This window comes from Nicrophorus vespilloides, unplaced genomic scaffold (assembly GCF_001412225.1).
Source record: "Nicrophorus vespilloides isolate i.1.1-1 unplaced genomic scaffold, Nicve_v1.0, whole genome shotgun sequence".
Lineage (NCBI taxonomy): Eukaryota > Metazoa > Arthropoda > Insecta > Coleoptera > Silphidae > Nicrophorus > Nicrophorus vespilloides.
Window position 1 is genome coordinate 253799 of NW_017097135.1, and position 12455 is coordinate 266253.

Genomic DNA, 12455 nt, shown 5'->3' on the forward strand with positions numbered 1-12455 from the left:
TTATTGTAATTAAATTACACATTAAATAATCAATGTAGTTTATATTAAGTAAAGGAAACTGAGTAACTCCTTAATTAATTTTAGAGTACATTGTATATTTATAGCAGTACGAGAACACAAGAAGAATATAATGTAAACTGAAAGGAAACGCATAACATCGCCTATCCAATTTCCTTTCCAGATACGCGCATCTCGAAACCATGTCAAATTACTGGAAAGTTTATAATAAATCTACATATTATTTCAAAACTAGAGATACTTTTTTTTATAAAGGAATCCAAGAAATGCATTTCTCTTATATTCATAGAAATAGAAGCAGAACTTCTACCGGGTTCGTTGAATATATATGAAATATAAATAGCAGCTACGCTTTTTTTTATGCTGAGATTAATTGTTCAGAAATATATTTAAACGAAAATTTTATCAAAAAACTTGATAAAATTCATTAATGTTTAATTATTTTAAACAACTATCTGTATCCATATTCTGTATGTGTCGTAAAATGTGTTATTATATTCAGATTTTCAAAGTTGACAACTTCTGCAGTTAGATTTTGTGCAATATCCGAATTTGGACAAAAGTTAAAATACGAACTCTTGATTTCCGTCCGAGATTATGGAAATGCCCGGAATAATATGAATCTTTAATGAACACCTAAGGGAATGAGAATATATTTCAGGATATTCCAATGTAGCAGAAATCACAGGCAGTAATAAACGTAAAATGAGATGAAAATGAACAAATATAATTTCTCGTTGAAATTCGATTTTCTAAAATCTCGTGTGGCATATAGATTGATTATTATCCGGTCCGTTTTTCTTCCTTATTGCCTCTCCGTGTTAATATTGAGGATGGATAAGTAGACTGGATGGAAGTCCAATCAATAAAATAGGAAAACAACGAGGATGGCAATAGAATACGGTCATATCAAGTTTCACATTTGATCTCGTGCACGTAACATCCATTGCCGGTCGTAATCTATGCCAATAAACTTTAACATTTATCAAATAATTCCGAACACAGCATCTTCGTAGTTGTTTGGAAGTTGTGCTGCAAGAGTGTTTAGGGTTCGGAAGATGAAAAGTGCGTCGCAGAGTTTGTATTTACCTCACGGCCCTTGGGATCCCTCTTGATGCCATTGTATCGTATCCGAGCAAGGAGAACCCAATTTACCCTCCAAATCCTAGGGAATGTCTGTTTATATCCACACAACGTCATCACAAAATTGACTTACAGAATTCAATAAGTAAAAAAAAAAGATTCTAACAATAAGCATAATAATATCAAATAAAATTACGTTCAATTTCATATCCTTAACAAAAATGTCAACAAGTTACTATTGAAAATCGGTTTAACGAATAGAATGCGTTCCACGAAATTACTTCATTTTCTGAGGTAAAAATAATATAGCTAGAATAGATGTACTTTGTAAAACTTGAAAATCTATTTTCCGAACAAATAAAAGTTTTATCAGTACAGAGTGAAATCACATCAAAACTAAGGTTGATTATTTATGTTTTGTTTCTATTTAACAATTGACTAATTGTTAACATTCTTCAATTTCGTCTTCATTTCCATTGTTATATAAATTTTCCACTAAAAAGTATCATCTTTTGCATTCAATAAATTTCTACCACACTTTCGTCGACACTTTCTAAACCTATTGATTGAGCCACTAAAATAACTTCATTTTTAATTTCTTGGATATTATTTTCGTCTTCTACTACAACTTCGGATCATATTTTGTATGATGATTGCCGGGTGTCGACTTGGAACATTTTGTAAGTTATGATTGCAACAGAGGTAACGTTAACCGAGTTATGACTATACTATACTACAATATTTTATTAATACCGAAGTTTATACAAATTAAATCACTTCTAAAAGATCATAATCTCTTTTGCAAATAATATTTAAGTTCAATTAATTATATAACGTTCACATTTCTTTATCAAACCATTATACATTGGGTCATTTTTTTAAATTATTTGTGTGTGAAAAGTAATTTAATTTTTTTATTGTGTTATTTTTATACAAAAAAACTTTCAAATTAACTTGGACAACATTGCTTTTAGCCATGACTAAACGAAATGCACTTTTAATTCTACATATCACTTCTTACATTCGTTCGATATAAACATTCACGTTTTTTTTCTCAAATCAATTTATTTCACTCAAGTAAACTACATATTGATTTGCAATTTATAAGGTTTTATTTCAAGGAATTAAAGTAAGTTTCGATTCATGTTAAAACGTTATTCATTAAACTAATGTTAAAATTTTATATTTAAAATATTTTTTATGCTGTATCTGATTTCTTACAAAAGTATTGGTATAACTAATTTTCATCATTAAATATTTTTTTGATTAAAATACATAAATATTGTGTCTTCGATTACCTTTTAAAAACACACTAATTTTTAATTTAGCAAATTAAAAATAAATTCTCAAAAATAGTTCATAATTTTATTCCTGCATAAATGATCATTGTTTCCTTTAGTGTGGTTTATATTTTTTGTTTCTCATTTAATCAGGCTTCAAACAGTCCTAGATATTGGAGGAACCTACTACCCGCACTATGCAAAGTACTTATATAGCTTAATATAACATTTGTCAAGATAAATGTTACAAGACACAACATTGTAATTTATAAATTCATATTTTTCTCTATATTGCTTCCTCAATTAGCGTTGATTCGATATAACGCGATCTTCTAGAAGAATAAAGAAAGCTCTAAATTTACCTATTTATTATATACTAAAGTGAATTCGTTTAATTCGCTAAACGAGGTCTTCCTGTATTTTAATTAATATAGTAAAATTACCATATTTTTGTACATTTTGTGAATGTTTCAATGGGTGTATATTTGAAAAGTTTGGTGTGTAGTGGACAGAAGTATTTTATGGTAATATAAAAACACCCCGTTGGATCAGATCCAGCAACATCTCGACTCGATGTTTTGTAAACACTTTTGCTATTTCTTTGACTTTGATATCATGATACATCCACATGAGTCTCAATTGATATGATTCAAACATAAATTATTCTAAGCAACAATATTTTTAGAATTTCGATCATGAGTATTTCATTCATATTTATAGTTTTAATCTATAAACACTCCGATAATGCAAATATTAACCAAAGCAGTTTAAAAACAACATAAATACGTACACAAACAAAAACAACTTTTAACTAGATAATAGTTACAAACTATCGTGCGCGGTTTTGTTATATTTGTGTAATGATATTTCCGTGTGTTTCCGTAATTAAATGCGTCCGTGATAATTGTTTGATTTATGTAATTCCGTGCAGAACTGAATACGGGCGTTCGCAAAAACCACTAATGTACATTAAACTGGCCGCAACAGTTGTTGCGTGAAAACGCGAAAAGCATTGGCGGTTTTCGAGCGACAACAACTTTTGTTTGTCACCGCAAATTCACGTGCCGCAAATAATTATGTAACAGAATTTTAATAATCCGCTTGCCCACAGTCCGCACGGCCGCTCGCTCTGTTAATAATAGTTAATTAGCGAATATCGAACTATAATTCAACTAATTTTTTTTAACTGTATATGCCATGCTGAGGTTGCATACAATTGATGCATTTAAAATCGCATTACTATACAATTTACTAGATTATATAACAGATTATAAGTTTTACATTAAACTGCGTGTATTCTCTAATAATAATCCGATTTTTTCAATTGATACATAGAAAATCGCATTAATTTATGTAGACAAATATAACAATGCATTAAATTTATTGCGCGTCTGCTAACTTAGTTTTATACTTTTCAAGGTTTATTCTGTTAATGTATTTTCGTACTCCGGTATAATGCGTAGTGTTTGTATCATTCCAACACTTAACATTTTACTTTCCACGTTTAAAGGATTATTCACAATATTTATACCATGCTAAGGTTTCAATAAATTAATACGTTTATTCTGGTGATGCATATTTAGGGTAGTTGTTTTCGATTTTTGTTTTTACCGGGAATTGGCATTGAAACTTCATCAAATCCTGGAATTTAATTTAATTAATCTTTTGATATTATAGACGATCCTTAACTATCTAAAGGGTGTCCCAAAATTAACGTAACGCCACAAATGGCGGCAAATTCAAATCTTGCGTTAATTTTGGGACACCCTTTATTATTTACTTAACTTTTAGTCAGATAGACCAAGGCGTTTATTTATGACAATTGTGACTGAAATTGAAAAACGTGATTATGTCGATCTTGGTCGGTTTAACAATAACGATTTGTATATACGTTTCAGAGTACAATAAGACTTCGTTTAACGCTGATTTGCTGTAAAGCGGTTTGCTGGAAACCTTAATGCTCAAAATTTGCCTGGATTAAAATTATCGCGGCATTTCATTGATTCCTATATAATACTATTATTCCCGAACACGTAGCGCAATGCTTCCCCAGAATCTATGCTTGTTTGAGATGTAGATGAGCAGGATATTAACGAGTTATTGCAGGTTTCTGGTGAGGGCCTTACCAACGATAGCTGTCAAGAACTGGCAAAACAAGGAATTGAAGAACGCGAAAATAGTGATGAAGACGATGAACCAAAAGAACTTGCTACAGATTTTCTTAGAAAAAGTTTAGAAGCGATAATTGAAATCGTTGATCAAATTGTAGCGAATTGTGTGCAAATGTTTGTATTATATAAAACATATGTTATAATACAAATTACTATAAATACAACTTAAAATTAAAGTAAAATTTCTAAAGCGCTAAACGAGGTCTTCATTTCAGTTGTTTCACATAGCTTCAGCTCCTTTTCAATCAATAATATTTTGTCGATTTACATCTTATCTTAGTTTATGGGATACAATTATTGCATTTACTAAAGAAGTTTATTCAGTCACTTCTAAATAAATTACTGGATTCTGATTCCCAATCTATACCATCAAAAACATATTATTCAACTAAATCTTTTGCATATTTAGCAATATAGAAAATGGTTAAATTGAAGAAAAAAAACACAGACCATATTTATATGATTTTGTCGTCTTTTAAATTTTCTCATTATTTATATTCCGTTCCTAATAAACGCGGGATTTAAAACTTGAATTCTGGTAGTCAGGATTATAAAAATCAGCTAACATTTATATCCAAGTGCAATGAGCTCTGTTTATAATATACATATAATTTATAAAAGGTTTATTCTCTTGACACACTTTTAAATAGTATTTTTGTATTTTTTTATCATGCTAATTACGCATTACAAAAGATTAATATCAAAAATTATTATGAAAACTTTATAGCAAAATATTTAATACACAATACCATTATGATATGAAAAATATAGTAATATATACTAGATTTTCTAAAGTATGTGTATACACTTAGAGATCTAATAAGTAAATATCATTATGTACCAAGTGCTTTAAAATATCTAGGATGAAACAGAATAGTTGCACCATTAGTTTATTAAATAAGAAAATGTATGCATTTTGTGAAGTAAAAACATTTATAAAGTCAATATAAAATCTTCTCGTTTACGTTCTTCACATTCACGTCCAAAATCGTAAGAAAATATATTGATGTCCTGAGATACATTACAAACAATAACTTTCAAATAGAAACTGCAGAAAAACTTTTGAAAGAAAAGCATTAACCAAGTTGTGGCTTTATTAAGATGACTAGATTTTAAAATTGGTATGGCTGAACAAGATCGGAACAAAAATAGGGATAACTAACGATTTTTAACTTATTCAACTCTAAATAGTTTATTCCATTATATCTAAATTTATTAGTATTCGATTAATTAAGATTAAAATTTATCTTATTATGCCAAAATCGTTAATACTACGAAATGACTTTATTGTTTATTCATTAATATCCACATATATTAATTATATATTTTAAATTGATTAGTAATTAGGTAAAACGTGATTGAAAGTTAAACATAGATCAAAAGAACAATGTTATTATGAAAGAAAGCAAGAAAAAAGTAATATCAAAACATTTTAATTAGTTTACAAATTTAATTAAAAATATATTATATTTACGCAGTATTTTTTAAAGCTGCGTTCTATAAAATGATGATAAATATTATGAAATTTTCCGCATGAATTACTTAAATTACATTTCACGCATAATATGGATTTTATTGTCTCTACACTTAATTATGTAAGTTATAAGCCATAGGTTTACAGAAAGACGTTTTATTTTTTTTGTAGAGGAGAAGAAACCTTATATAGGAACCACTAGTGGAGTCGTTGTACTGTGGGAATCTTACTTAACTAAAACCTCTCCCCTTCATCATCAGCATTCAGGTCCGGTGTTTTGACATGTCAATGCAAATTGTCTGAGCTTTACAGAAAGAAAGACCTGGTTTAGCGATTTGTTATTAACTGGCCAAAAGCAAACTAAATGCTATTAGTTTCACAATTTACTGATCAGTAGATTATTATAATTATATTTTTCTATCTCTAAATATTAAAATATTATGATCTTGGCAGAAACACCTATATCTAACATATTTGTTGTTCATATATTTATACTAATCATTAATTAACTAAAATATAATTTATTAAATACGATTGTAACATCAAAACTTGGAATAACTATAATTACACTGTGATTTAGTGTTGCAAATAAAACCAGTAACAGGCGACGACAAAAAATAAATCTCTTCGTTGAACTCGCAGTGCTTGAACTTTACCTTCGCAACGGCTTAGAACATATTTGCAACTGCTGTCGGTTTCCTGGAAAATAGGCATTTCCTTTCACCAAATAAATTAGTTATTGTTATATGCGAAACAGAACGCTTTTAACGGTTGATATAATTCCATCGTACAATGGAAATTCACATTGAGTGATAATTAAATTTTACGGAGTCGACTTTAATTAACAGCGGCTGAGAATGGACGGAGTAAAAAAAAAAGAGGAGAGAAGAGTTGCCGAGGACGGATGGATGGATGCATTCGAATTTATGCTTGGAAATGTGTAATTATACAACTCTATTTATATGTATATACATACACACGCCGTGCGATGTGCGCTGTTTACGTTACACGTTTTTCTCGAACATTGAAATGTAAACAGTATTGGGGAAAACTCGTTGTACACCAGCATTGACCTTTACTGCTCTGGTTTCTATACAATTTAACTATACACCTTTATCATAAAGAATTAATGAAAATACTCCTTTTTATTACCGAAAAATGACAAATAAAATATAATCAAATATAAAGAGAACCTTAATATAATGCACTCTCAAACAAAGGGCCCGCGGGCCGTATACGGCCCCCAAAGCAAATTTGGACGGCCCGCGTGTATATTTCAATTATGTAGATATTGAAAATATTGAAGGAAAAATTAATATAATTAATAGGTTCGGGTTTTATCTTTACCTATGTTCATTTTATGTTCACTCTCTGTTACTTAAACTACTTTCAAATCGTGTATTTGGCCCGTATGCAATTTGAGTTTGAGACTACTCGTATAATTTAGCAGAAAAACGTATGAAATATTTGATACATATTTTTACTATCAATAACTTGAAATATAAAGTATATAATACCTTTATTACATACAATCAATAATTTTGTTAATATTGTAACTATTTCTTATCTCCTAAAATAATTATACCGAAAATTCATCATCAACTTCAGTGAGTCGATCAGAGCATTGGTCATCTTTAAGTGAAACATCTCCAGAACAGAGTTTTTTTAAACCAATTCTGACACGTGCGTATTTTAAGTAATCAACACCATAAACTTCAAATATCTCTTTGTGAACCTTAGCAGATTTCTTGCCTTTGCTGAAAATAAAAACGTTAATTTTTGTTTTCGTTGCAATGTTAAAATAGATTTTAAACTAACAGGTGCAAACAAAATTACTAAACTAAAAGTGAAATCTATGAAATGTCAAAAGGAAAAATCATAACATTGACACAAGTAATTCAGGCCATACATAACACTAACTATTTGTGAAAATCGAAATTGCCCAATACATCTTATGACCTAATTATTGCATATACTGTTTATCGATTACAAGAATCAATCTTCTGATGTTTCATATTAATATTCAGTGTATTTGTATAAATATAAAGGGTGTCCCAAAATTAACGCAAGATTTGAATTAAATAGAAAACACAGTTTTTAGTCAAATTGTTTTTTTTGGGGTTGCCAACACTTTACTGCATTCAAATCTTGCGTTAATTTTGGGACACCCTTTATTACACATTTTTTCTTGAACGAATTCTTCAGAAAGCAATCTACCTTATAAAAACAGGTTTGTCATAATTTCATAAGTTATGAACAAGAAAACACATTTATTATAAACGTGTAATAAATGAGCAAACTTATATAAATTAGAAATATCAACAATCAATAATATTTACTGCTGATAATAAAACAAGTATTTTATATTTTACGAATTGCTATTTTATTGTAGTATCACGTATGACAAAATATTTTGATTATTAGTTGGAATACGTTTCAAGGTCAATGCTGCTGCAATTGTCAAATAGTGCATAGAATATTAATACCATTGCTACAAGTGTAGAATTTCTAAATTTAAATTATATGAAGATACACATAGAAAATAAATATTCCATTCATGGTTCATCAAAACTAAGATATTTTTTTTAAATAACTAAGCTAGGAAAATACGCATTTTGTAATTTAACAAATTATCATTTTTCACAGAATATTTGGAGCGAATTTATAAAAAAATGTAGTATTTTCATTTTTTCCTTTATTAATTAATATATATTAATTTTAAGTACAATGTCTACATTTGTTTTTCTATTGAGTATTCTACTTTAAAAATTAAATTTGTTGTAATAAGACAGTCAATATATAAAGCAATACGTGACACACAATCATTCGAAGGTTAAATCACGTTAGCATTTGGAAATAGCTTGTTGGTGCGAATGAGAATGGTAATGCCCTCAAATACGCTAAATCGTCGTTTCAAATGAAATCTACTTGTTGGTTCCAATAGATACGCTCGTTTAATATAAGTTCAACAAGTTGCCATTGGCAAGAACAACCGTATTAATATATGAAATATTTACTTCCCAACTATATATAAAAAAATACTATATATAATGAATTGATTGTAAAAATAGTATATAAATTTTACGTAACGACAGTGGTGAAACTTCAAATCTTTGTGTCCCCTGCAAATTATTATTTGACCCCTAAAAGTCTCGCGATTTTGTTAAATAGCGAGGTACTTAGACAAATTTTATGCCTTTTTTTATTTGAGGCACCCCCTTGAGTTGAAATACAGAAAATCATAGAGTCCTAAACAACAGTTCCAAAAACTTATGAAGGAGTGTCGGTTCTCGGGGGCCACATTAAAAAAGTCGTGGAGCCAGATAGTATTACAAATTGAGGGCCTAAACAATTTTTTTATTTGCATGTTAGAGAAATTACGTTTACTCTCACGTTAATCTTCCTCCAAACAATCTTATATATAACGAAAATAAAAAAAAAACCATTAAATCAATTATTTCCCAAAGAAATGCCAGATTTAATATATTCACAATTACTTGAAAATTATTTATGACTAAATTTAGTTTTGATTTTAGAAGAAATATTGTCTAATTTCTGATGAAAACTTATTTTTTATTGCATTTATATCATGTGATAAACAAGATAATTTGATATGAAAACCTTTATATCGTAAGGCGTCTGTGATCAATAAAGATATATAACGATTGTTAGGAAACGACTCGCCAGTTATGCGCTGCACCAATTGTTTCTTATCCAATAATTGACTTGTATCATTTCTTGCGTCATTTAAGTTAAGACACCATTGATTTTAGTTCTCTTAATTCAACGTCAAAGTGAAAATCTATAATACGCATTTCCTTACAAAATATGCGTATTAAAGATGAATATTGGTTTTTAATCTTCTAATTGATACATATTAAATTTTATTTTTACATTTGAACTGTGCAAATTTGTTAACTGAAAATTGTGCAATATTAATTATAATTCACATATTTTATATAGTTAATTGTACGTAAATTCAGTACTTTTTGTCTTAATTATGGAATCTTAAAGGTAATTATATATAAATATAAAACTTTAACTTAACGAACTTAATGCCAACAACAAATATATATTAGAAATAAATCTTACAATATATTAAGATTTACATAAGTCGTAAAGATTTACAGCAGACTGTCATCTAAAAGATGGTACGAATTCTGATTTTGTCCCAACTAAAACGGTAACATATATTAAAATATATATTTTTCTACTAAAAGTAGATTTGTACTATTGTAGTGTATAATCATATTTATTTTTAAAGTTTTACTTATTTCATTATAGTTAAAATTAATTTGTATTTCAGATATAAAATTGAATGATATTTCGATAAGTCGAAACATACTTAATAAATAATTAATTATTGAGGATATTTTAATTTGTAATACTACAAACTGATAGTTGTTATTAGAATTGTAATTAAATTTGAATACACATATTATATATGCATACTAAAATATAATATTCTGCGTGTTAAATAAAAGAACAAGATTTGAATAAGTTTTCAAACAATCTTATAAGATAAAATTTCTTGAAAGTTTCTGATTAGTTTTATACTTAATTTTTTGATTGATGTTAAATAGTAATTTTGGAAAAAAACTTACCCTTCCGCTTGTATCGGTGGCATTCAAATCCGCTTCCGGAATGCCGACGATGACGGCCCTTCTGAAGATGTCCCTCAGAAGACTGTCCTCTCCATCTCTGGCTGCCCGGATGAGCACCTGTCCACCTGGGGTGGTTGGCGGTGCCGTCGGGGCCGTCGTGTTCGCCGTAGGAGACAGCGTGCCTCGAATATACCGTCCCGTAGGATGAACTCTGGAGCGGGCACCTGGTGATGCAGTCACCGAAACCACCACCGAAGACTGTTGCTGCAGGTCGCGTCTGATTTCTGCGTAAGTCCTATGGAAATTTGTGCCGCTGTTTTGGTTGTTGTTATTATTATTGTTGGTGCAGGTGCTAATGTTGCTGATGTTATTATTGTTATTGTTGTTGTTGCTGAGCGTGCGTTGCGCGACTGAACGCTGACTGAAACCGCGTGTTCGAAGCCATCCGTTCTCCGGTCCCGCCGTCGGTTTCGCGACGCTCACGCCGGTCGCCGCCGCCGCCACCGTATCTCCATCTCCTGGGGGCAGAGTGAATCTCACCCGACGTGCCTGAAAGAAAACGCGTTACATTTTCAACAGGTTTTCAGTTCCAGACGCCACCTTGCGAGTAGTATAATGATAGAGCTATACACAACCCTATTCTTAATCCGTAACTACTACAAACTCATAAATGAAACATTAATACTACCAATGGATCAAAACTACGCATTTAATAAATATTTAAAAAGTAGAACAAATTATTAATTTTTAACCTGTACGATATTTGCAATCAGAATTATAAAGTTTCGGGGAATCTTTTGGTTGCACATTGGATCTAAAATCAAAAAATAACTGGAATTCGTCTTTCTCAATAATAACGATTCATATATTAATCTGCAGTTGACACCAGCTATATTTAAATACAATTAGACATGTGATATCGGCACATTTCTTATCGAGTGCATCTACACCGACTTTAGCATAAAGGAACTGATTTACTCAGTTTTGGTACATAGGTAACCAAAGTTATTCCACTTTGAAATCCAAATATTGATGATATTTCAAGAACGTATTTGCTATAGATGAGTTATTTTGACCCGAAATACATTAAAATAAAAACCTCTCGCCATAACTGCTTTGCTCATACTGAAAAGTACACTAGAACATACTTGAACAAAAACAAATATCAGATGACTCTGACCTATTCATAGTACTTACGGGTTAACAAAAAAAACTACTTGTTAATTGCGCATAAGTCTAAGGTTATCAAATACCTTGAATTAGTGGATTTAAAAAGAACTGTGTCAAAACTAATACAAATTTTCACTCATTTTGATATTTGTGATAATTGTAATTACGTTTATTTTATGTGGATGAAGGTTTTTAATAATAGACAATGTTTTTATTGTTTTCAAAATATTATTTTTGATAAATACATGGTTTAATATAAACATTATTATGGAATATTCGATTTTTTAAGAAAAAGCCATTTGATTTAGCCAGTTTAGCATGTTTTTCGAGATAATCCAGAATTGGGCACTTAAGCCAAAACTACTCCATGACTTATTTCATAATTACATAATCATGATAGGTTCTTCTTTATAGATCGATTCTATACAAAATATAATCTAGTGTAGATCTAAATAACTACATTTCACGTATTAATTTGAAAATGTATATAGTTTAATTAACGTTAATAAAATAATATTATTTTGGAGCATTTACGCTACAATTCAATTAATAAAAAAACTGTTTTATAAAATCGGAATTAATTATATTTATAATAATTATGTTGTATTATGCGTTTGATTAGAAAAGTAATTTGTACTTCATTTTTAGAATTAAT

General features: G+C 29.5%; 1 protein-coding gene across 2 annotated transcripts in view; it reads right to left on the minus strand.

Annotated features, from left to right (window-relative positions):
• LOC108559074 overlaps positions 1-12455 on the minus strand; it is a 65821-nt gene that overhangs the window by 30263 nt on the left and 23103 nt on the right. For both annotated transcript variants that reach the window (XM_017916211.1, XM_017916210.1), the window contains exon 4: positions 10631-11179. In XM_017916211.1, the coding sequence (XP_017771700.1) occupies positions 10631-11179 (549 nt within the window). The remainder of the gene's footprint in view (positions 1-10630; positions 11180-12455) is intronic.